The sequence below is a fragment of the Vanrija albida genome (assembly GCF_041260175.1).
Source record: "Vanrija albida strain AlHP1 chromosome Unknown contig_4, whole genome shotgun sequence".
Lineage (NCBI taxonomy): Eukaryota > Fungi > Basidiomycota > Tremellomycetes > Trichosporonales > Trichosporonaceae > Vanrija > Vanrija albida.
The window spans coordinates 262,108-286,291 of record NW_027191423.1 but is presented as its reverse complement, the minus strand read 5'-3'; the positions used below and the strand labels follow the sequence as shown (position 1 = coordinate 286,291).

Sequence of the window (24,184 nt, the reverse complement as noted above, 5' to 3'; positions counted from 1 at the left end):
CCCGCTAAGCGATGCCAACTCGATCTTATCACATTTGATAACAAATGACACGTGTAAAACAATCGACATAGACAGATCAACGCAATGTTGACAACCCGCGACGACTTGCGACTACCCACTCCACGATCCACAATGGACGACCTCGGCCTCCCAATATCATTCGGCAAGCAAAAGGCCGAGCAGCGCCCGACACACCCGCTCCCCTCGCGACCAGAGGCAGGCGCGGCGCCAGCACGCGGCGAGGCGAGCGCCCGCGGGCCGCGCGGCGCCGTCGGCCGGGGGAAGAGGTCGCGCGGCGGGCATGCTCGAAGGCCAGCGCGCGAGGAGGCTGGCGAGGGAGAGGGGGGCAGTGGCGTCAAGGTGAGTCTGAGGGGGGAGGGGGGGGGCGAGCGCGTTGTTGTTGTGCGCGTTGTTGTTGGGGAAGGGGAAGGCAGGCCAGTGCGCCGCACCCGGCGGCAAGGGGCAGCCTGCACGCCTCTGCCGATACAGAGCTCGAGCGCGGCGCCGCGTCCATTGGCCCACTCCCCGGGTGACACGTTGGTGACGGGCTGGGCCGAGCGAGCGTCCGAGCTCAGCGAGCCGCCGGGCCCGGGCGCCGAGACGGACGGGGCCGAGCGTGCGCGCCCGTCTCTCCCGATTCGCCGTCGCGCCGTCGGGCGTGATGCCAGAACCAAACAACCAAGGCCAATCTGACAGACAGCGGGCCCACTCGCCCTCGTCGAGCCCGGCGCGCCCGCCGCCTTCGTTCGTGTCGGGCGCCAACCGCTCGGCATTTGGCGCGCGCGGTGGCGGCGCGGGGAGAGGGCGCGGCGGGCATGCCCACAGCGACGGCGGCCCCTCGCGCGGCGGTGGCGGCGGAGGCACCGGAGGGCTCTGGAAGGAGAGCTACGTCGAGGACCCGTGGCGCGGGCTCACGCCCCGCCTGGCGGGGACGGCGGGGGTGTAGCCTGCGACGAGCACGCACTCCGCCCTCCGCCAAAGACATCGTCGCCCATCCCGTTCCAGCGCCGCGCCATCAGTTACCACCGCGTCGGCCACGTCCGAATCATCAACTATCGCCATCGCCACCCCACGCCCCAATCCGCATGCAATTATCCATGTGCAGTATGTAGTCTATTAAAATGCAAGTGATGTATGTGTCGTGGGCTGGATGGCCCGGTGCTCTGCACGCTTACTGCGAACGCGGCGACATGCTGCGGGCGAGCTGCGTGGTGTTGCTCGTGGCGTGGTAGAGCTCGGTGGGGCGCGTCTTGGGGCTGCCAAGCTCCTCCTCCATCGACATGGTGCGCTCGAGGTCGAACATCTCGGGGTTGGCGTAGCCCTCGTCCTCCTCCTTGGCCTCAGCCACGCCGGCGACCTTCTCGGGGTCGGCGGCGCCGCTAGCGCCAGCGAGGGCGGCGGCACGCGCGGCCATGATCTGGGCAAAGATGGCGGCGGCCTCGGCAGCGTACTTGCACTTTGCGCGGATCGTCTTGCCGTACTTGTAGAAGAGGAAGGGGGCGGGGAGACAGGCGAAGGCGAGGAAGCCGGGGAGCGCGGCGGCCCAGTGGATGCCGAGCTTGTCGTACATGTCGTGCGTGAACATGGGGAAGGCGGCGCCGAAGAGCGAACGGAGGACCGAGTTGGCGGCGAGGACGGACGCAGCGTAGATGGTGTACGTGTCGACGAGGTAGCCCATGACCGCGAGGAAGAGGATGACCATGCCCATGCCGAAGGGGATGCCGAAGATGATGGGCGCGATCCAGTGCACGTTGGGGCCGTTGGTGGCGGCAAAGCCTGCGAGGCCGATGACGATCGAGACACCACCCCACATGGCGGGCGGGAGACGGTCCTCGGGCTCGGGGTGGCCGCGCTCCTTGATGCGGCGGAGGTACTGGGGGTTGGAGACGAAGATGGTGATGACGACCGAGAGGATGGCGCCGACCATGATACCGAGGAAGGCGAGGCCCTCGATGCCCGTGCTCCAGCCGCGGCCGCCGACGGCCTTGGGGGTCGAGAAGACGATGGGGTAGGCGGCAAAGTTGAGGTAGAGGATACCGTAGATGATGGCGATGTAGATGGAGAAGATGAGGACGATGGGCTCGAGGAAGAGGAACTTCCAGGGGCGGGCGAGAGACGCGATGAAGAGCGCCTTGATGTCGAGCGGCTTGGCGGCGTCGGCGCGGAAGCGGTAGACCTTGCCGGTGGCCTTGGAGAGCGTGTCGGCGCGCTGGCGGAGCAGGAGGGGCGAGTAGGTCTCGCTCGCGATCAGGACGAGCGCGATGAGGACGACAAAGCAGAAGATGGTGAGGAAGCCGAACACCCACTTCCATCCCGCGGCCTCACCGAGGAAACCGCCAGTGATGGGGCCGAGCGCGGGGCCGAGGAAGGGCGCGACCGAGAAGAGGGCCATGCCGAGGCCCATCTCCTTGGCGTTGAGGATGTCCGAGATGGTGCCGCCGGCGTTGGCGAGGGGCGAGGAGCCGAAGAAGCCGGCGAGGGCACGGAAGACGAGGACCGAGCCGCGGTTGGGGGACGCGACCGAGACACCCTGCCACAGCGTGAGGAAGAAGTACGAGATGATGTAGATGATGCGACGGCCCCAGACCTCGGACGTCGGCGCCCAGATGAGCGGGCCGAAGGCGAAGCCAAGCACGAAGAGGGAGACACCGCCGGTCCAGAAACGGAGCGAGCCGCCAAAGTCGTGGAGCAGCGAAGGAATGCCGCCGGTGTATGCCGACGACGAAAGGGCAACGGCCAGGGTGGCGAACGAGGCGAGGCAGATCTGGCCCCACTTGTAGGCCGTGGGCCAGCGCTGCGGGTCCTCGGGGTCGACGGGGAGCCAGTCGATAATGAATGGGTCCTCGTCGGTGCCCGAGCCCTTGTAGGGGTGGTTGAGGATGGTCTCAAACGGCGTCACGTATGGCCTCCAGGGGAGCTTGCGGAGGGTGTACTTGGACGCGGGGGTGCCGTTGAGCAGCACGGTGCCGCGGGCCGTCTCGGAGGACGCGGTGGACATGGCAGCGGGTCGCACTGTGGCTGGCGTGTTGGGGTGGGTAGGTTGTGCGTGTGGGGGGCGCTGGCGCGTGGTGCAGTGGTGAGTGGCTGGTGCGCTTGCAGTGGCGAGGTTAGTACCGCAATGTTGTTGGAGTGGAAAAGCCTCAATGCCCACTCGCCTCGCACCTATATACTCGTCGTTCCCCATCGGGCCCGTCGTGACGACGGGCGCCGCTGAGATTTTGTTTGGAGCAGCCAAGGTTGCGCCACTGACCCAAGTGGGCTTTCAGGTGGGTCAGGGGCTCCCGACGAGCTGGATAACTGACTGCGGCTGCACCCACAACTCGCCGCATCCCCGAACCCTTGATGACTGACGACCTGAGGCGGGCCAGCTGACCGCGCCCGCGCGGGGTGCCACTCCGCTCAATTCCCACTCCTAGCTTGGTGCAGCTTTTTTTTCTTCGCCTATGTCCGTCCACATTGACGTCACAGTGCCTCGGCTCGCTTGGTGGACGGGCAGCTTCGGCGACTGCCTACACTGACAAACCAGGTAGCGAGGCCGCCAGGCGAGCAGCCGAGCACTGCGAGGCGGTGGCGGCGGAGTGAATGCAGGTGCGATACGCCGCCGCAGCGGCAGACCAGCACCCCAACCCCAGCGTTCCAGCACGTCGTACGTGTCGTGCCGAAGCGTGCCGCCAGGGCTTGGGCCAGGAGGCGGTTAGGGATGGCACGAGGCGGTAACACGTGAAGGCAAGGCACACCCTGGTGGGGAGGCGAGACTGGGCTGAGAAAAGCCGAGTCGATAGCGTGCGGCGCGCCGTACTGTGCATGGGGTGTCCGCTTTGGGCTGAGCGAGCACTGAATCGACGGCGAGCCGGTAGGGCGGCATGGCGGCGGGCGGCGGGCGGCGAGCGGCGAGCGGCGAGTGGCGAGCGGGAACGAGGCTGAGGCTGAGGCGAGTACACCACCGCACGGCCTCCAACCCCGCGCGATGATGAACTCGAAATGACCGTGTCTGCAGCCGGGCACGCCGCGAGCACGCCGAGCAGTACTGCCAGCACTGCCGCCGGCGTGCGACTTAGTCAGGCGCTGCTCGCCGAGGAGGTAGCACACCGAAGCGGCGCCGAGCGAGCGAGCGGCCGGGGGGCCGGGGTGTGGAGGCTGGCGGCCGCCGTGCCTCTTTTGGCTGTGGGCTGGCTTGATGACGATTTTCTGTTGACACTCGGCAACTTTGCTCCGACCGGCCGCCCTGAGGCTTTGTTATTGTTGACAGTGGAATTCCCGATTGTCCGTCGTCGTTCGACGCTGCTGGCGGCTTGATCTATAAGCATGGGCGCGGGATGGGTATGCTGCGATGCATGGTGAGCTGCGCGTGGCTGCGAGCGTTATCGACCGAGTGGCCTGTACTGATCCGACCTTGCCGGTTCTCTCTGCCTTGTCAGCTGGCTCGTCGCCACCATCAGCAATGGTCAGTGTATCGTCTGCCGCTTCTCTGTTGTCCTCACCTCGTGCTCATCAACATGTTCATGCTCTTGCTCGCTCACACTCTTGCCGCTGACGCCACCACACGCCGATCGCGTGTAGACCGACAGACATGAACGCCCACTCGCCCTCGTTTCAGCCCACGGCGTGCGGCGTCGCGTGTGGTGGCGCAGTGGAGGCGTGCAGCGTGCGTGCAGCCGAGTGGAGGTCTGCCACCCCCATCGAGTGCCGGCGAACAGGCTGATCCTGCTGACGGACGTCGGCGTGCACTGACCTGGAGGTGGTGGTGGTGGTGGTGGTGGGTGCACGTCGTTCGCCATGGGCGTCTGATGTCGCCACGAGCAGTGGGTGAGGTCGGGTGAGGAGAAGAGACGTTGATGGGTGAATGCGAGAGAGTGAAGAAGAGGAAGAGGAAGGAAGAAGAGAAGGAAGACACTCATGACACTGTCACTGCTACTCATCTTTCGACGCGTCGCTTGGCTCCTCCTCTTACACTTGCACTCGCTCGCTCGCACGCGCGTCGAGGCCGTTGTCATCGTCGTCGTCGCGACTGTTGTTGCTGTCATTGTTGTCGTCCTCTTCATTGTCTTTACGCGCTCGCTCGGCATTGAAGTTTACGCACACACGCGCGCACGCCCTCGAGCCCCTCTCGCCTCTTTGCGCCGCCCTTCTCTTCGCCGTCGCCCCCCTTCGTCGTCGTCTCTCAACTTGACCTTCTCTCACTCACTCAGTCTCAGCATTCTTCCTTCCACTCTCTCATCTCATCCTCTATAAAACTCGACTCTCACTCTCCTTCCCTCTCTCACACTCTCATCCTACACACACTCCCTCACACTCGACCACACGGCGACCCGACTCGACACCCCCGACATACTCAGACCCTGCCGCGCCGCCTCTCCGCACGGATATCATGGGCGGCGACAGTGACGCTCCTCGAAAACCACGACCTGGTGACTTGTCACTCGACACGACCACCACTACTTCCTCTTCCAGCCAGCGCCATGGTGCACAGAGGCTCATTCTAGGTACGTGTCGCGTGCGCGCCCTGCTCTCCGCCGTCGGTCACCCTCCGCCCCCGCTCGCCGTCACCAGCGCACGCCCAACCCCACACGCCCCCGCGCACAGACGTCGTCGTCGGAATCCTGCAAAGCGGTGTCGGCCTCTTGCTGACCCCACACCCCAGACGCCCTCCCGCTCGTGTTTGACGAGCAGCCAGACACGGCCCGCAAGTTTCTCCTCGTGGGGAACCGTGCCATACACGCCGTCGCCTCACAAGCAGCGTACAAGGAGCTCGTAGTCGAGGTCACCATCCCTGGCACCGTCGGCCATGGCGAGTTCAAGTCGTCGGGTCCGGCGCGAGACTGCTGCAAGGGCTACGACATGAAGAGCAAGCTACCAGTTGTCTTCAGGTGCGTTATGAGTCTTGTCTCTGCTCAACCCCAGACACCCGAAGTATGCCCGGCATGTCCGCATCTTGCACTTCCGCCACCGGTGCCATTCGCACATCCCGACCGAGATCAACGTCGCGACGCGCTCGGCAGACCGCTACGAGGCTTGGCAGTTTGCCAGCGACCTCATCAACACCGTGCCGGGCGTCGAAGAGCTCGCGTGGCAGACGGGTCTCGGCATTGGCGGCCCGCTGTGGAAGGTATGTGGGGTGTGGCGACAGCGCTCACGCCAAGTCGATTGCCTCGCTGCGCCGCCTTCGCCGGCTGTACCTCCAGGCCCCAGGGGATCACCCCTCGCACACGGTTGACGCGCCAACGTACCCCCGCCTCACGCCAGACCTCCAGCAGGCCGCTCCCCCCGGTATCGCATTCCCGGAGCTCGGAGATACGGGCGAGCCCTCCAAGCCGCGCGCCAAGGCAGTCGGCTTCAATGGCCTAGCTCTGGGCATCGGCTGGGAGAACCTCGAGGCGCTCCAGCTAGAAGGACTCAGCTCGCAGGGTGTGAGTTGCATAGCCTCGAGTCCCAACTCACACCCCAGGCCAGGACCATCGCGAGCCACTTGCAGATTCTCGCCAGCCTGCCCCCAGGCTACCACCCCCAACTCCACACTCTTTCCCTCTCGACGCACTTTGCTGACCTCCGACTCTGCGAGTCTATCGGGCGGTTCGGCTCCCTGCGTAGTCTCAAGCACCTTACACTCGCCACCACGGGCACAAAGCTGAACCAAGACTGCCTCAAAACTATAATCGAAAACTCGCCGGCCCTCGAGAGCTTGAAGCTCAACGACATTGAAGGTAGGTGGGGTGCTCGGCGTCGCTGACCTCAGGCCGGCTTGACAAGAACACCTGGGCACAGATTGAATCCTGGCCAGTGGGTTTCAAGAACCTGGAAATTGCTATTGCAGAGTCTGGCTCTCACCATTCGTGAGTTGGGTGAAAGAATACCCGCTAACCCCCAGTTGGGTCTTGAAGCACCTTGCGTCGCTGCACCATGTCCCCATGGCCCAGCTGACGCGCTTCGCGGTCGTCCGCCTCATCCACCCAGTCGCTACGCTGCCCTGGCCTCCCCTCAACATTGTAGTGCCCCCGATGCTGCCCGGCCACCAGTCCGAGGCCATCCCCACCGAGCTGCTCCAGGTTGTCACGACTCACGGGCGCCACCTCGAGGACCTCTGCCTCGACTGGTGGGAGCTCACCCTCGTGAACCTTGAAGCCCTCCTTTACGCCTGCCCCAAGCTGCGCAAGATTCAGGTCGCCGTCAAGGCCAGTGTTCTCGACATTGTGTCCATGACTGCGGCGTTCGGAAACGTCCCGTCGTTGGTCGAGCTCGCGGTTACGAGCAAGACGCCGTTCGCAAACACGGCTGCCAAGACCAAGGCTACAAAGGCGAAGAAGGAGGCAGAGGTGGAGCTGCCGTCCTTCCTTGCCGAGCGCATTGCCGAAGGCGACACCACGCTGGTCGAGGTGCGGGACCTTCGCAAGTTTGTCCGCCGACTTCCCAACTTCCGCCTGCTTCGCTGGATCGGCCGGCCGGGCAAGGGCGAGTGGCGGTTCCCCGCGGTGCGCAAGACGACGCTGGTGCCTGTCGACTTTGTGCACTCTGCCCAACTCACGCTCCAGGTGTGGAAGGAGTGCCAGCTCGTGGCGCCGTCGTTCGTGTTCGAGGACGACCCGGTGACGTACCAGACGATGGCGCTGGAGCCACCAGCGTCGCCGACGACGCCGGACGCGCCGCCTCTAACCCGCTCTACGACTTGGAGCAGTGCGTCACTCGCCTCGGCGTCGAATCCGTCGCAGCAGTCGCCTGCCCGCCCTCGCCGGGCGTCGAGCACCAACGGGTCGAGTAGCTCTACGTCGGTGCTAGGCCTCGAGTGGGAGGCGCTGCCTAGTGCAGCTCCGCCCGTGCCACCGATGCCACCCATGCCACCGATGCCACCTGTCCCACGGCTGAGCATGCCGCCGCTCCCGGTATCTCCGAGGACGTCGCCGACGACGAAGAACGAGGCCAACGGGCACTCGCGCGGACGAAGCCAGTCGAGCGTTGGGTCCAAGGCTTCGGCACCGCCGTCGGCTGGACGTGCGCCGCGGGAGCGCAAGTCGACCAAGCCTGCCAAGATGCTGTCGTACACCCCGGGGTCGTCGATGAACGACGTGGCGCAGAAGCATGTGCCGGGGGCTGCGGCGAGGAAGAGTACGGCGCCGTCGCTTGTCATTGGGCGCGCGGCTGAGGCGTCGTCTCCGGACAAGACGACGCCGAGTGACTCGGGCAGCGACGGGTGGACTGTGGTCGGCGGTGGGGGTGACGGGCGGGGCAAGAGCCGCAAGTAGTGCGAGCGTGCGAGCGTAGCGGCGAGGTGTGCGCCCACACGTTCTCTTGTGAAGACAAAAGCCGTAAGAAGTAGCACCAAGTATGCAAGCATGTACAGCGCGTGCAGCAGTCATTACATGTAGAGTACAACGCGACCGCTCTGCGGTCCATGTCTAGTCTATTACCACCCGCCGAGGCCGGAGAGGCCTGTGCGGGCCGCGAGCCCGGCGCGGCGGAACGAGCCGACGCCGAGGCCGAGCGCTGCGCGCGGCAGCGCCGGCGGGGGCGGGAACTCTGCGCCAGCGAGGGCGGCACGCGCGCGCTTCGCGTCTGCCGCGCGCGGCGGCCAGATGGATGTCGTGGGCTCGGCCAGCGCGCGGGCGTGCGCCGCCGCGTCGTCCCCCGGCCCGACAGCCGCGGCGAGGAGCGCGATATCAGCCACGTCGTCGCCAGCGTCAGCGCCGACGCGCGCGATCAGCCGGCTGAGGAAGACGCTCTGCGCGGCCGGGAGGTGGTCGGGCGTCATGGCTGCGCGGGCCAGCACGTCACTCGCGCGGCGTGCAAGGGCCAACACGGCCGCCTTGTTGTTGCTGCTGCTCTTGCCGCCCAGCGCGACCGAGTGCACCAGCGCCACCGCGGCATACGTGAGCACGGTGAACACGGTGTCCGGCGCCCCTCGGAGGTGGCTGCTGCTCAGGTCGATGTCGAACAGCTCGATCAGGCGGATAGCAGAGGCCTGGTACTCTGCCAGCGCGGCGTCTGCCCCGGAGCCGAGGTAGAGCGCCCGCTCGAGCACGTACGCGTCGAGCACGAGCGCCGCGTAGCCTTCGTACAAGCGCGCGAGGGCGATGACCAGCCCGGCGTGTTCGGTCGCGTCGGACAGCGCCTCGTGCAGCGCCTCGACGGCGCGCTCGGCGCGCTCGCGCCAGCTGGCTAGCCGGGCGCGGTGGAGCCCGACGAGGTCGGGCGCCGCGGCGGCGTATACCCCGGCCGCGGGGGACGTGGGGCGCGCCCACGCCGCGGCGGCGGCGCGCAGCGCGTCGACGGACACGGCGAGGCCGTGCGCCCACTCTGCGAAGATTGAGACGAGGAGGTCGTCGATGCCGCCGCCGAGCTGCGCTGCCCAGGAGGCCACGTCGCGGGGCAGCACGGGCTTGCCGAGCTCGAGGGCGAGGGTCGCGTCGGCGGCGTAGAGGAGGAGCGCGGTGCGCGCGATGCTGCGCCGCGCCCAGGAGGGCAGGGGCGCGGCCACGGCGGAGGGCAGGTCGATCTCCTCTGCGAGCCGCTTGGCGAGCCCGAGGCGCACATACGCCGAGTCGCTTTCCTCCGCGGTGGGCAGGTTCCACGTCGCGTACACGAGCTGGGCTTGCACGCTCTCAAAGCTGCGGTCGAGGGCGAGGCGGGAGGTTTCGCCAGCAGCGAAGGCCTTCAGCCGGTCCCAGAGGACGACGTTGAACGCGCGCGCGGCGACGCAGCACACGGCGTTGAAGAGCGCGATGGAGCGGCGCGCGACGTGGATCGCGACGGCGCCGGCGTCGAGCACGGGCAGGTGCGGGTTCAGGTAGCGCACGTACAGGTTGAAGAGGTTTTCCGCCTCGTGCGCGTTGACGAACCCGAGCAGGTGGCGCGCCTCGCACGTGTCGGATACGGGCGGGAGGGCGGGGGGCGGCGTCCACTCGCGGCGCGCGCGCCGCTCCACCGGGCTGATCGCACTCGCCTCGGCCAGGAGCGAGAGCGCGTCCGGCGTGGCGTTGGGGAGCGGGGTCAGGCGCTGCACCGGCGTGAGGGTTGGCTGTGGGCGCGCGTGGGGCGAGTGCGGGGCCGAGTGCGCCGAGTGGGCCGAGTTGGCGCGCGAACGCCGCTCGTGCTCGTGTGCTTCGCGCTCGCGCGCGTCCCGCTCGTAGAAGGCGCGCTCGCGCTCGCGGTGGTCGCGCTCGGCACGCGGGTCGCTGCGTGGGTCGCGCGGGTCACGCGCGTCGCTCCGCTCCCCGCTGCCGCGCTCGCCCCACGCCACGCCGTTCCGCGCCAGCGCGTGCCACCGCGCATACTCGTACTCGTACTCGCGGGCAAAGCCCTCGAGCGAGCGCCGCCGCTTGGCCCCGGCGTGCGGCTCGGTCGGCGAGGCCACCCTGCTGCCGTTGGCCGGCGCAGCGGCGCCAGTGGCTAGCGTCGGAGCTGCCGCCGCGCCCTTCTTTTTGCGCGTCTTGCCCCGCAGGCTCGGGAGGTACTCGCACACCTTTGCCTGCCCGAGCCCGATGCACCGCCCGCACGGGTTCTGCCCGTCGCACCTCAGCTTTTGGCGGTTACAGCTGCTGCACGCGCGCGAGGCGCGCAGCTTTGGCTTGACGGCTGGGAGGGGCGGGATGGTCGCCGTGCCGGGCGCGACGGGGGACGCCGTGGGCGACGTCGCCGTCGTGCCGGGGCGCGAGGGGGAGCCGGCCGACGCCGACGGCCCGTCGTCGACCTCGTCGCGCTCCTCGTCGTTGTGCGAGCTCGCTGGCGCCGACACGCCCGCCTCGTCGCCCGTGCTCTGGGCGCCGGTCGTCAGCGGCGGGGTCGGGTACGGCGGCTGTGCGGCGGGCGGCGAGGGCGCGGGCGGCGAGCGCGCAGGGAGTGGCGACGTGCTCGCCGACTGTGATGGCGTGGAATCTGTCGTGTTGGTTTTCGTGCTTGGGCCGCCTGCGCCAGCACGCCACATAGCCGAAGTCGCCGCTGGGGGAGAGGTGGTCGAGGTGGTCGTGGTGCCGGTCGCGGTCGCGGTCGCCCAGGCGGGCGAGCGCGCGGCCCGTGCTGCTGTCGTCTCGCTGCTGCTGGTGCTTGTGCTCATGGCGCTGACAAAGACGTCGATAGTACCATGTCAAGAGAGTCGCCGCCGCCGTTGTGTGGGTGTGGGAGGGAGGGGTGGGTATCGGGTGTGGAACGGGTCGTCGTGATCAGTCAGGAACTTGGCGTGAGCTGCTGCCATCGGGCGCGCCGGTTAGTCGAGGCAAGGCGGGAGGGGAGTCGCAGTCGCAGGCCTGCATCGGTGGTTCGGTCGGGCGTGCCGCGATGTGCCTCGACGCGGCGTCAGTGGGTGGGTGTCAGTGGCCTCGCTGCTGCGTGTCAGCCGTGTCCCCCCAGGCGCGCTGCCGCCTCGTCACTCGTTCGCCACTTTCAAAAAAAGACAAAAAATGGAAAGAAAAAGCGATGACGAGCTTGTTGCTCATTGCCGAGGGTCATGGTGTGGACAGCCAAAATTTGATTCCGTCGTTCGCCATCACAACTCATAGCCGCGAGTGCAAGAGGCATGCAGCCGCAATCATCCTCACGGCGTCGACCGGCTTATGCATGCAAGATGCAAAGGCGACGACGGGTGGGAGCTGGGCTGGGGGGACACTGCGCCGGCGCCGACACCACCACCCAGCACCACCTCGCCGTTGCCGAAAACGCACTGCACTCCGTCGTGAATCCGAGTCGCGGGGCAGCTGCCGCAGCGCACGCCATCGTCCAGGCGGACTTTGTGCTGCCCTTGCGCGACCGTCGGCCTTGGCAGAGGGACTACGCTCGGTTGCGGCTCGATCCACGCCGAGGCGGCGCGCGCAGCGCAGCGCGTAGAGGGCAGGGTCGTCCGGCGTACCGGCTACCGTGGGCTGGCGGCCTCTGCCGTCGACAAGGTCCGCACCGGGCCGAGCCACGTGCGCGCCACGCGCCGGCAGGGGTGCGGCTTGGAGGCGCGGAGGCATGGAGGCAACACACAGGCCACCCAGGTGCCAGTGCCATGCCATGCCAGCATGCATCGCCAACAAACATGCAGCCTTCGCACGCACCACACCCGTCGCCATCACTCAGGCGCGCGCACGAGCGAATGACCACACGAGCCGCGCTAGTTGATTTCCCATAGGCGACTAGCTCGACGCGGCGCGGCGAAGAGGCCGAGGGGGCTCCGGAGGGAGGGGCATTCGGACGCGCCGACACGACGATGACAGCCCGCAAGTCACTACTTAAGCATTGCATTCGCCCTCCTCCTCTCCACCTCCGCGCGCGCATTTCCAACCCCCGTGAGGCACTTTGACCGGAGCGGCGGCTCCCCACCGTGCCGAATAGTCATGTGGCTCAGTCGCCGTAGTAACCGACACACCCGGAGAGCCCGAGAGCCCACCACCGCAAAGCGACTCCGAATGCCCACTGCCCACCCTGGAGGGTATCTGCCACTGACTCCACTGACGCCTCTGACTATTCCGAACCCCTCGCCACCGACGTATCTCGGCATCTCCACCACTACGAAGTGCTGTGCATCATTAGGAGTCGGTGCATGAGTCGACCGTGCAGTATTTCTCCATCGTCCCGGCGCCGACTGTTGTATAAGATTGCGGCTGGTGCGATGCCCAGTACTATTCTTATCGATACACGCCGCATACACACTCCCCACCGCTCGGCTTCTTAACGGGCCACGACTCCACTCCGCCAGCATCACCAGCATGGCCTCCCCCTCCCCCGCGTCCGCGCGGACCATCGCCCTGCCCTCCAACGCGCCGACACCGGTCCTCAGCGGGCCCGTGACCGCGGCCTTGTCCGACTCGACCATCGCGCCCAGCACGCGCTCGCCCGACCCCAAGGCTGCTCGCCGCGGGCCCGTCGCCGCCGTACTCCACGCCGCACTCCACACCCCGCCTGCCTTCTACGCCATCAACATGGGCACGGGCATCACGTCCATCCTGCTGCACAGATATCCCTACCAGGGCCACTGGCTCCAGTACCTCGGCATTGCAGTCTTCGTCCTCAACGTCATCATCTTCGCCGTCCTCACCGTCTCCAATGTCCTCCGGTACACCGTCTACCACGGCCTGTTCCGCACCGTCGCAAAGCACAACGTCGCCAGCATGTTCTGGGGCTGCATGCCCATGGGCCTCAGCACGATTGTCGTGAGTCCGCATAGCGCAGCTCGGACGCGCCACTCCGGCCCGGAGTGTCTCCAGATCCTAACCCCACCCACAGAACATGGTCTGCTTTGTCTGCGTCGAGGCGTGGGGCGAGAACTGGGCATACGCCGCGCTCGGCCTGTGGTGGGTCAACGTCGTCCTCGCCGTGCTCGTCAACTTTGGCATGATCTTTGTCCTGTGAGTGGAGTGCATGTTTTCGCTGCGCACGGCCAACTCCGAATGTGTTTTGCGGCATGCTTGGGATTTCCAAGCATCCCGCGGCTGTTTCGGCAACAATTGGCACAATCGGCTAACACCCGCCTCACAGCTTCACGCGCCAGTGCCAGACTCCGGCCTCACTCGCGCCCACCTGGCTCCTCCCCATCGTCGGCACCGTGGTCGTGGCGGCGTCGGGCGCCGTCGTGGCACAGCACCTCGCGCCCTTCAACGCCGGCCTCGCGCGCTCCACCATCCTCTGCTCCTTCGTCATCTGGGGCACGGGCGTCCCGCCCGCGCTCATGGTCATCACGCTGTGGATCTACCGCGCGGCGCTGCAGGGCCCGCCGGCGCCGGCAGCGCTCGCGTCCGTCTTCCTCCCGCTCGGCCCCTGTGGCCAGGGCGCGTTCGGCATCGTGTCCATGGGCGTCGGCGTCCGCACCCTCGCCTACACCTACGGCGTGCCCGTCATCCCCGGGCTCACCGAGGCCGAGGGCGCGCAGCGCATCGCCGACGCCATGTACGCCGGGTGCATGCTCACGGGGCTCGTGCTCTGGGGCCTCGCGCTGCTGTGGTACACTATCGCCGTGGCGCTCTTCGTCGACCAGTGGCGCAAGGACTGGCGCTTGCTCGGCCCGGGCAAGTTCTCGGTCGGCCTGTGGGCCCTCACCTTCCCGATCGGCGTGTTTGCGACGTCGACCATCGTGCTCGCTGCCGAGCTCCGCTCGCCCGCCCTCAAGGTCATCGCTGCGTTCCTCTCGGCACAGGTGATTCTCCACTTCCTGTACGTCGGCAGCATGACCCTGTGGGCCTGGATCAACGGGGCGCTGTACAACGCCCCCGAGATCGCCGGCAAGGACGTGTACACGCGCAGCGACTGGAGCCGGCGCGTCAGCCACGACCTTGAGGCGGCGTGTGAGGCCGAGGCTGCGGCTGCGGCCGCGCCAGCAGCAGCACGCAAGGCATGAGAGAAAAGCAAGGCAGCATGGCGTGTACACTAGCATAGCATAGATCACTGTAGAATTAGACGCAAGTTCATTGGATTATAAGGCAGGAAGCGGATTATAAGGCAGAGAGCAGATTCGGTTGTCGTTTGGAAGTGGGGCCGAGCGCGAGGGATGGGAAGATCGCTTCAAGCCGGCGTCTGCTCGTGCACCGTCGCCCCGGACAAGCGCGGCGGGTTGGCAGCGACCGGGTTGGCAGCGACAGGGTTGGCAGCGACCGGGGTGGTGGCCGCCGGGGTGGTGGCCGCCGGGGTGGTGGCCGGCGCCTCGTCGTGCTTGCCGCGACGAGGAACCACCTTGGGGAAGTGCGGCACATGCGGCATGCGGAACGCCTTCTCGCTATGCTCGAGCGTGCCAGCTACCCCGCCGTCGAGCGTGTACTTGCCCGCCGTGAGGCCGAGGACGCGGGTGTCGAGCGCGCCGAGGCGGTAGAGGAAGAATGTGAGGCCCACGGGGCGGAGGAGCACGTCGATCACGGCGTAGAAGACCATCTCAGACGTGACGCTGATGACGTTTCCGCCCTCTGCCAGCGCCCAGCAGATGGGGTGGAGCACGCCGAGGAAGAGCACAGCCGAGCCGGCGAAGAGGGCCGAGAGGCGGCCGTAGTCGCCGCCCAGGGTCGCCGCGCCGCGGCGCACAGGGAGGACGAGGTATCCGAGCAGCGCCCAGGACGAGGCGAGGCTCATGGTGAAGAAGCCCCACTTGTACGTGCTGGGCGTGAGGGCGCCGACAAGGCGCAGGGTGTACGTGAGCACGGCGAGGAAGACGGCCGCGAGCGTGTCGCCCAGGTTGAGGGGTGAGGCGAGCGTCGCGGGGAGGACGAGGAAGATGACCGAGAGGATCCAGTCGACGTACTGGGCGGTCAGCGAGCCGGCAGGTATGCCCAAAGAAAGGAGGCAGCGACTCACCCGCACCCAGAAGATCTGGCGCGGCAGCCCCTCGCCCTGGTAGTGCCCGAACTCGGTGCGCACGGGCGTCCAGCCGAGGTCTGACGCCATGGAGAAGTAGGCGACGGCCATGATGGAGAGGTTGATCTGGCGGGGGTCAGCGATGCAACAGCGAGCGACAAGGAAGGGGGCGGGGAGGCGAGGCACGCACGACGACAAAGTGGTGCCACACGCGGCTGGCGCGCACCACGCGCGTCGTCCACACCGCCACGGCCAAGTCTACGAAGAGGACGAGCGCGAACATGGCCCAGAGGAAGGACGAGCCCGGGGTCGTGAGGTGGATGTCGGCCCCGGTCGGGGGGTTGAGCTCGAGTGCATCGTTGCGCGGTAGGAGTGGCGTGGCGGGCATGGCGGCGGCTTGGGGGGTGAGTGCTGCTGGTGGCCGGATCACCTTCCGCTCAACGCACGGTTTATACGCTGTCGCTGGTGAGGTCGCCACTCGCCGGTGCGGGCCGACGTCATGCGCCGCTCAGCCGGAGCTCAGCTGGAGGAGTCGGGGTGAGCTGCGGCCGACCGCATCAGTCGGGGTGAGCTGCGGCCGACCAGCATCAGTCGGGTGTCAGTTGCCGGACCACCACCAGGCCACCGTCATACCACCGTCATGCTGAGTCAGTAGCGGCCTCCCAGCGCGCCAGGCGACGACTGCCGGAGCAAGGTATCAGCGACCCGCAGCGACCCACAGCTGCGGTCGCCGGCCGGTGCAGCCAGCTGACTCGACCCGGCTCGGGCCAGCGGATCTCGTCAGTACAGTGAGGTCGACTTGCCTCGGGGTCGCCAGCATCGAGCACGTTGGGCTGACGAGTGCCGTGCGGCGGGCGGCCCGGTCGGCCAAGCCCCTCCTCTCGACGACGAGGAGCGCCATTCCTCAGCTCGTCAGATGGCACGGTCAGCTGCCTGGCGACCCGACGAGACCGGCGTCGACGTCGTCCTCGTCCCCTCGTCCTCGTCCGTCTGTCGTCCGTCGTGAGGTGTCGCAGCGAACTGTACAACAGGGGGGAGGTGATAAAACTCGGCTCGCTCGCTCTTGCCCTCTTGCCCAAAAAAGCCGCATCCCAACAGCCGAGGCTGTGGAGCAGCAGCGTCGGACCATGAGCGTCCGGCACGCCGGGGCAGCGATCGGGGATCGCAACTGCTCTCTGCCCGATCAATCATGGGCTCGTCGTGGATTGCAGCAAGCGGAGCGGGCTTGATAAAAAACTGGGGTGAATGCGGCGACATAGCCAGGCGAGCGTTACATGTCTTTGGTCATGTGCCACCCGTCCGCAGCCCCGCACGCTCCGCATCGTCCGGGGGCCCAGCGGGGTAGGCTAGCGAGCAGCGCGGAATGTGGCAGGACGTCATGAGTTTTCCAGGTGACTTGTGGGCGTCACTCGCTCGCCTGAGCCCGAGTACATGCCCGATCAGCGTTACACCGCGTGCCGTGGTGCCGTGGTGCGTGCGTGCGTTGCGGCTTGTGCTTGTTCGAGATGGGCAAGGGCCTAAGGTTTTGCTTGGGATGCCGTTGGACGTCGTCGGTGGCGTTGGTTGTGCCGATGCAGGCGAGGTTTGGGGCCCGCACTCACGGCATGCTTGGGCTGCCGCGGACCTGCCCATGGCCTATCAAGATGATCGGGGATGAGGTGGTTGCACGGCGATGGGCGGGGTGGAAGCTGGGTTCGGCGAAGGGGGGGAGTCGAGCTCGTGGTTGCTGCTGCTGCCTCTTCCCCTCGTCCCCAGTTCTTTCTGTACTCGATTCGCACTTCTACAGCGGGAGATACACCCCCTCCGCACGCCCTCCGCACTCCCCAGCGCCCCGCAGCTCCGCTCTCCACAGTGAGTCACCAACATGGTGATCACAGGGCCTCCGCCGAACCCGAAAGCAATCGGACATGTCATGTGCCTGGCACGTCCCGCAGGCTACATAGCCGACTGATAATGTGGTCGCCGACAGGCACTGCCACTGCTGTGGTCCACAAGGTACACTTGATGCTTGTTGGCAGCGCGTGCGCGCCTTGCCGTATGCTTTGCTCATGTTGCGCACTGTGAGCACGGAGAGCATCATGCGTTGCGGTGGCTGGCAGGCACTGTCGTCGACGTCGACCATGCTTGATCCGATCGGATCAGCTCTGCTCAGAGTACATAGAACCCAGAATTCTGGGTGATGAAATTTCGTGCGGTGGTGGGCACCATCCGTCACCTCGGGACACGAGCAGCAGCGGCACCTTGCGAGCTGACGAGAGAGTGGGACGAGAAAACTGGGTGAGGAACACGAGGTACTGGGCAGAGGAACACACAGGGGGATCGACCAGCTCGACATGCATACAGAAATCTCGGCTCGTCACTTCTCGGAGGCCCATCAACCCACCAACAATGCCATGTGGCAGAGCTCACCGCGATTGATTTCTCGCACCCCACGCTAGTGATCACCGACCGAGCTGATAGTGGTCAAGGTTCTGACCGAAGCATTGATCGCGAAGCGGCTAGATAATGCGCCACTGGTATCTATCCTATCGGCGAGCTACGGCGAGCTACTCGACGGCGTGGAGCGCGCCGTCGGCCCAGCGCGCCGCCGTGCCGGTGAGGAGGACGCGGCCGCCCTCGGCGAGGGAGACGCGCATCGCGCCGCCCCGGGGCGAGACCTGTCGCGCGTCGATGCTCGCCGAGCCCAGGTCGCCCTGGAACACGGCGCGCGCGCCCTCCGAGCCCACCCCGGTGAGGTAGTACGGCCCGAGGACGGTGTGTGCTGCGCCCGTCTTCCGTCAGCCTGTTTGGTAGCCCGCACGTACCACCGGGTCCTCTGGAATGCCCCAGAACGGACAGAAGACGCGCGAGTTGATACGCAGCGTGGCGCCGGCGCCAGCGAGCTGCGTGACCGCCACCTGGGCCGTGTCGCGCGCGTTCTGGCCAGTCAGCGCACCCGCGAAACAACGTACAAAGTGCGCGGGGTCGATCGCGAGCTTCTCGAGGTCGACGTCGGCCGAGAGCTCAAACACCACCCTGTCGCCGTCGCCGAACCCCGTGACCCGCGCGAGGCGGAGCACGTCGGCGGGCCTAAGCGCCGGCGCAGCGGCGAAGAGGCGCGCCCTCAGCTTGTCGGCGGCCTCTGGCTCAGGCTCGGCCGCAACGTGCCCCGGCATGTCGAGTACCACGGTGCCCTCCTCGCCCCGCACGCAGCGCACCGGCCTGACGTGCGTGTCGAAGCGCACGGCACTAGCGGCGGGGTGCACGGCGTAGAGGACGGTGTAGGCCGAGGCGAGGGTCGCGTGCCCGCACAGCGGGACCTCGACCGCCGGCGTCCAGAAGCGGATGCGGTAGGACGGCTCGGCGTCGCTCCCATCGCCTAGGGGGACGAGGAAGGCGGTTTCGGAGAAGCCAAAGTCGCGCGCTGTGGCTAAGAAGAAGGTGGCGTTGATGCGCGCGTCGGCCTCGTCGGGGAAGAGCACGACGGCCGCCTGGTTCCCGCTGTGTGGGGACGCACCGGTGAACGCGTTGACGAGATGGTACGGGAGCGACGCCATGCTGGGGGTTAGTGGTTGTCAGTTGTGACCCGATGTTGTGAGGTTAAGTGTCGCCCATGTCGGGTGGAGTTGGCCGGCGGTCGGTGGAGGGAGGCACGGCGTCCTCCGTCGCCCCCATGAGCCCATTGTGCTCGCCCTCGGCCAGCCAGCCTCGGTCACGATCACTGCCGCCTCGCCTCGGCGACGGCTCGCCGCGGCCGCGGCCGCCATGTTCCGCTCTCCGATCGGCCTGCCGCTTGCGGCGCTGCTGGCCGCGGCATCGCCCCGCGGCATTGTTCGAGGCTCGAGGCTAGAGTGAGACAGGTAAGAATTGGGGCAGAGAGAAAACTCGCATGTTTGTGGCGAGTTGGTGCCGAGACTGGCGCCGAAATCTGTCTGACATTCCCCATCTTCCGCTGCGGCCTCGCCACGCCCAGCCCAGCCCACCGCCACGCCGCTGCCCACCGCGCCGAGACAGCTTGCCGCTGCCTTAGACACGCTCAAAGTTACTTGTTCGGATGCATCTACTGCGGCAGGCGGGTACAACGCGGGCCTAGCTGCGGCAAACAGCGGGCCCACCAGGTCCTCCCTTGTCCAGATCGATCTAGCCGCCGCCTACACTAATGGCCAGTGGCGAGGAAGGGGCCTACCGCCGCAAGGGCCGTCCACCACCAGCCGCGGTAGAACGTCTGCCAGCCCTCCTCGTCGTTGATCTTCTGTGCCGCATCCACAAGCGAGGTGTAGGCCTCGGTTGTGGGCCGCAAGCCGATCACATCCTCGTCGGTGCCGGCAAACCTCAGACCCTCGGGTGTGGCCTCGTCGATCTCGTCGGCCGAAGACACGGCCACCTCGCCGCCAAGGTTTGGCTGCACCGAGAGCTTGGTGATGATCACGTCGAGCGGCGTGATCCAGAGCGTCGAGAGGGCGAGGAAGAAGAGGTACAGGATCGTGCGCCACGCCGCCGCCTTGGCAATCTTCTCGCCGCCCATGATGGCAGCGTGCATGCCCCTCACGACGAGCAGGTGCAACAGGCCGCGGATAAACACAGCGGGGAGGAGACCAGGCGTGGCGTACAGGCTGAGCGGGCGCGCTCGCTCGTGGTTGGACAGCAGGATGTCGAGCGAGCCGCGCAGGTTGTTGGGCAGGCGGTACGGCGTGATGATGGCACGGTTCTCAAGGATGGCCATGGGCAGCGCGATAGCTGCCGTGACGAATGGCAGGAGGAACAGGCCAAACGACGCCTTGCGCTCGGCAACATTCTTGTATCCCGCCGCGCCGATGAAGATGATGGTGAAGGTCGAGATGAGCACGACGTGGGCGAAGGAGGCGATGGCACCTGGGCATGTCAGCGGTGCCACAAGGGCCGCCACTCACCCTTGTAGAGGCCGTACCAGCCCTCGAGACGTTTTGTGCGCTTCAGTGTGCCCCAGAGGCCGGTAAGGCGCGGTCCGACGCTGAGGGTTAGCGCATGTTGTTATCAGGAGCGAGCCTCCACCACGCGTCCACTTGGTCATGTGCCACTCGAGTGTGCTATCTGCCCACGACGTTCACGCTTTACGCACGTCGATAAACATGCTTAAAGCGCAAACATCATTGCTGGCTGCGGCTGCGCAGCGCAGCGCAGCATCCCCCCGCTCCACCCACGCCCGCCACTCACGTATTCTCCGTGCCGGCGAAGCCAACGGCCTTGGGGTTGTAGTTTGCCCGCAGGCGCACGAGGGCGCCCATGAACGGCATGAACGCTGCGATCGACACGGCCGCACTCATCGACATGATGATGACGGCCAGGATTGACACAAAGAACTTTGAGAAGAAGCCCATCTTGTCGAGATCCTCCAGGGGGTCCTTCTCTGCGCGTCCAAACAGCATGCCCGGGTGAGGTGAGTGATGTGGGTGGTGGTGGGGTAGGTGTTGACAAGAACAAGAGCAAGAGGGTTACTCGTCGCTGTTGGAGGTGGGGTGGGGGGCGGTGCGCTTGCGTCTGCGTGAAAGGGGTGTGTGCGCAGTGTCGTTACCACGCAAGAGGTCGGTCCGGTCGGCGTGCTGCGAGCGGTTGGGGCAAGTCGATGTCTGGCGCTTGGTCGCTATCGGTATCGTCGTGTAGAAATGCTAATGCAGAGAGCAAGAGGATGCGAGTAGAGTGTGTTGTCGAGGTGTCAACCGACAGACGACGAACACGACAGCGGCGGGCCGAAACAACGAGCGCGTCATCGCGCGGGAACGAGCGTCAGGGTCAACAACATGGTGTACGCATGGCTCTCACGTGGTCCTGTCATCACGTGACTTTGTCTCCCACGGTGGCCTCACTCCCCATGGCCGAGTTCGGGCATGGGCGAGGTCGTCCCGCCCAGAGTGGGTCAGTCAGTGTGAGTGGGTCGTGGCACTTGCCGCACCTCGATGACAATCTCTACGACCGACTGAATACCACCAGTGGGTAGTATAAACGCCGAGACAAGGGACCGGCGGCGACCTCGTTTCCGAGGTCGGCCCGCACGTCCCCAACGACGACAGTGGCGCCTGGTCCAGAGCCAAGCGGCCCAACCGACGAGCAAGGGCACGACCTCGTGCTCGCCGTCGTCGTTGTCGTCGGCGCGGCCTCCATTCCATGGTCATGAACACCGCCTCGCTCGCCCGCATGCTCCTGGTTTGCGTTTGCATCCGGAGCCCTACCCTAGCAGCCCTAATCGATGGTAGCGACTGATACTTGAGTAATGCTAATGACAATAGTCCAGGAAAGGAAGGCTGCCAACGTCGCAGCGGCTGTTTGACAGCACGTGAGCTCCCAACCGCCTACACGGGCATTGGCCTGCCATCATTCCATTCCCCATGCCCGAACATGGTCTCGAGTTGGGCTCTACCGCTCCGATGGAAGAGCGGCAGCGGCAATGAAACTAGCAGTGGCTCTTGCCGGCGCTGGCGGCATGGACCGCCGGCGGACAGAGATTATTGCGAGCCGCACCAGCCAGTGCCGATGGCATGGGCCCCGCAGGAATCGTAGAAACAGCCGTATTATGGTCTGCTCCATGTGTTAAGCTTTCCCGCTTCGTTTGCCAGGTGAGGTGGAGTTAAGAGTCTGACACATAGAAGGGCACGAGGCACTCCCAGCGGGACGTGAGGACCTCGCGGACCGCGTTCGGGTGTCTGTTCTCGTGTCGCATGCAAAAACAAGCATCTCTGTTACAGCTTCCGAGGGACCTGTGTCGCAAAGTGCTCATCATGGAGGCAGCATGGACGGGGGCCCAAGAGCAGATTACCTCGAGGTATGTGGGGTACCGTGGGGCTTTGCCGCAATGTGCCGCCCAAGCCGCCTAGCCCAAGCCGCCGCAGCCGCCCAAGCCGCAAGCTACGTCGTCAATCCGCAAGATATGACTCGTGACACTATCCCGAGAAAGTAAGCGACGAGGCGGACCAGTACCTGTCAGAGGTGGTGGCCGAACGCCGAGTAGGACCAGTTGCGCGTTTTGGGCAGCCTGCTATGCTTCTTTCTGATCTCTGTGAGGGCCCCTCAATTTCCAGATCCAAGCTGTCAAACGACTCTGCCTGGGTTTGTCGACATTCCGGTGAAGCCGTTGATCCCAATAGACTACTGGTCCATCCTCGCCATCAGCATCCCCACAAATCCAGTCGCCGAATAGTGTCTGGTGCGGGGCAGGCGGGCTAGCGAGCGCGGGGCCAGCGCTAGTTTCGGCGGCGCGGTGCGGCATGGATGTTCGTGCCGCAACGGCGGCAGGCACGCACGCGACCCAGCGCCAGTGCGCTGCTAGCTCTGAGTCGTCCCGTATCAATGGCAGTTGTTTCGAGATGGGTTCTTTTACATCCTGCTCAGGACCGATGCCAGCACGGCGCTCAGGTCCCTGCTCGCCCTGCTTGCCAAACCCTTTTCCTTTTTTCCGGGCCGCAACGTCGACCCATGCTGCTGTGCTCGTCACTCTGCGCCTGCCGTCATCAGTCTTGCACAAAGGTGGGCTGGTTCTTGCCCGCCCAGGACGCCCGACGCCACGTATCGGACCTGCCGAGCACACAGGGGAGGTGTACGACGGCTGCGCCAACATCCACACTCGAGGCCGAAAGCAGGCACAAGCGGGGCACGCACGCTGCACCACACTTGGCCTGGCAATTCAATTTAGCAACCGAGCTGATGCGCAGATGCAGCACACGACGCGCGGGGGGCCTGAACAAGAAGGCGGGGGGCAGCCAACCAGGGTCTGCCAGAGCAGGGCACGGCAGGGCCCCACGCGGGTCTGATGCCCACCGACCCCACAATCTGTGACGGTGTCGTCACTGCACAACCATGTTTGGACAGTGATCAGTTCAATCAAATCAACCCGTGCAGTGCACAGAGGTGACAAAGTAATCCCACTCAACTCACATGGAATGTATTTGTGTTCATCAACTCAAGTAGCCGTAAGCCTCATCAACGCCGTCGCTCTCATCGGCCCCATTGAGACACCGTCGACAAGGAGCGCCTTGCATTCCACTTGGGCCCCCTTCAATGTGCTCGCATGCGTATGCATATGTGGGCCCAGTAGTGTCTCATCTGTCCCATGTCCATGCCTCGCCTCGACTAGCTCTGGCAATGTCCCATCTCTCCTTCGGGATGCGGGCGAGCGGCGGCTGTCTCGCGGACGAGCCCAGAGGCTGGAGAGCGGCGGCGCCGCCGCATATGTCATGGGTCCATGTTGAATCAGCCGACAGTGACGGAGGGGGACCAAACACGTCGTGCTTCGCGCGGCTGCCGTTAGCGTCCTTTGCCCTTTTTTCCCTTCCAGACCTGCCGTGTGTCTCGTGTTCTCCGCGCGTTCTGCGGCGATTTTTTACCAAAGTGGTACTAGTCTGGGCAAAAATCCCAAGGAACGAGACAGCCGAGCGACCTCTTCCAAGATGCACTATGGAGGATTGCCGCAGCCGTGGGTATGCCGCGCGTGCAAGCGCGACCCCGCGACCCCACTGGGCCGATACAGGCACCAAGCAAGAGGCAATCTACCATCGAGGTGAAGTAAAAAAAAAAAAACCACTCATCCGTGATCCTGTCCGGAGCCAGTCGTTTAACGCACGCAGCACATCGGGCTCTAAGGGTTTGTGTGCATGACACCCTTGAGCCGCCGTCGGCGACGACGACTTGGCCGAGCTTGGCTCTCGTGCGATTGCCTCTCCTGTCGCTCTTGTCTCAGCTGTCCGCTGCCTCGCTCCCCCCGCACCTCTCGTGCAAGGACCCCCGCTGCCCCGCCTTGTGACGCCCTACATTCCCAGATTGTTGACCAGTTGCCTGTCCCCCGCATCCCTCGGCCGCCTTGTGTCCTAGAGACCCTGTCGCCGACGCCGCCGCGACCGCCTCCCCTGATCTCTTGTTATATTATCTAGCGGCCTCCATTGGTCGACAGACATTTCCCGCGCCCCTCGTATCTCATCTTCACCACCACTCCCTACCA

At 65.7% G+C, this 24,184-nt stretch overlaps 8 protein-coding genes across 8 annotated transcripts; 3 read left to right on the top strand and 5 right to left on the bottom strand.

The window, feature by feature from the left end:
- Window positions 1–132: 132 nt before the first annotated feature.
- On the top strand, window positions 133–946 carry Q8F55_004826 (uncharacterized protein; the record flags this gene model as incomplete). The annotated part of the gene is made up of 2 exons (XM_069353331.1): window positions 133–360; window positions 701–946. 2 exons carry the CDS (start codon window positions 133–135, stop codon window positions 944–946), a joined length of 474 nt encoding a protein of 157 aa, XP_069207973.1.
- A 225-nt stretch (window positions 947–1,171) lies between these two features.
- Q8F55_004825 (uncharacterized protein) lies at window positions 1,172–2,998 on the bottom strand (the record flags this gene model as incomplete). Its single annotated transcript, XM_069353330.1, has 1 exon — window positions 1,172–2,998. One exon carries the CDS (start codon window positions 2,996–2,998, stop codon window positions 1,172–1,174), a length of 1,827 nt encoding a protein of 608 aa, XP_069207972.1.
- Window positions 2,999–5,368: 2,370 nt separating this feature from the next.
- Q8F55_004824 (uncharacterized protein) lies at window positions 5,369–8,234 on the top strand (the record flags this gene model as incomplete). The annotated part of the gene is made up of 7 exons (XM_069353329.1): window positions 5,369–5,483; window positions 5,642–5,859; window positions 5,912–6,106; window positions 6,141–6,407; window positions 6,446–6,701; window positions 6,779–6,830; window positions 6,866–8,234. 7 exons carry the CDS (start codon window positions 5,369–5,371, stop codon window positions 8,232–8,234), a joined length of 2,472 nt encoding a protein of 823 aa, XP_069207971.1.
- A 161-nt stretch (window positions 8,235–8,395) lies between these two features.
- On the bottom strand, window positions 8,396–10,912 carry Q8F55_004823 (uncharacterized protein; the record flags this gene model as incomplete). The annotated part of the gene is made up of 1 exon (XM_069353328.1): window positions 8,396–10,912. One exon carries the CDS (start codon window positions 10,910–10,912, stop codon window positions 8,396–8,398), a length of 2,517 nt encoding a protein of 838 aa, XP_069207970.1.
- Window positions 10,913–12,671: 1,759 nt separating this feature from the next.
- Window positions 12,672–14,296, top strand: SSU1 (Plasma membrane sulfite pump involved in sulfite metabolism; the record flags this gene model as incomplete). The annotated part of the gene is made up of 3 exons (XM_069353327.1): window positions 12,672–13,115; window positions 13,189–13,310; window positions 13,441–14,296. 3 exons carry the CDS (start codon window positions 12,672–12,674, stop codon window positions 14,294–14,296), a joined length of 1,422 nt encoding a protein of 473 aa, XP_069207969.1.
- A 164-nt stretch (window positions 14,297–14,460) lies between these two features.
- On the bottom strand, window positions 14,461–15,628 carry Q8F55_004821 (uncharacterized protein; the record flags this gene model as incomplete). The annotated part of the gene is made up of 3 exons (XM_069353326.1): window positions 14,461–15,186; window positions 15,241–15,366; window positions 15,431–15,628. 3 exons carry the CDS (start codon window positions 15,626–15,628, stop codon window positions 14,461–14,463), a joined length of 1,050 nt encoding a protein of 349 aa, XP_069207968.1.
- Window positions 15,629–17,786: 2,158 nt separating this feature from the next.
- On the bottom strand, window positions 17,787–18,776 carry Q8F55_004820 (uncharacterized protein; the record flags this gene model as incomplete). Its single annotated transcript, XM_069353325.1, has 3 exons — window positions 17,787–18,011; window positions 18,045–18,158; window positions 18,192–18,776. 3 exons carry the CDS (start codon window positions 18,774–18,776, stop codon window positions 17,787–17,789), a joined length of 924 nt encoding a protein of 307 aa, XP_069207967.1.
- A 599-nt stretch (window positions 18,777–19,375) lies between these two features.
- On the bottom strand, window positions 19,376–20,624 carry Q8F55_004819 (uncharacterized protein; the record flags this gene model as incomplete). Its single annotated transcript, XM_069353324.1, has 3 exons — window positions 19,376–20,091; window positions 20,130–20,209; window positions 20,413–20,624. The coding sequence occupies 3 exons, from the start codon at window positions 20,622–20,624 to the stop codon at window positions 19,376–19,378; spliced, it is 1,008 nt and encodes a 335-aa protein (XP_069207966.1).
- Between the last annotated feature and the right edge of the window lie 3,560 nt (window positions 20,625–24,184).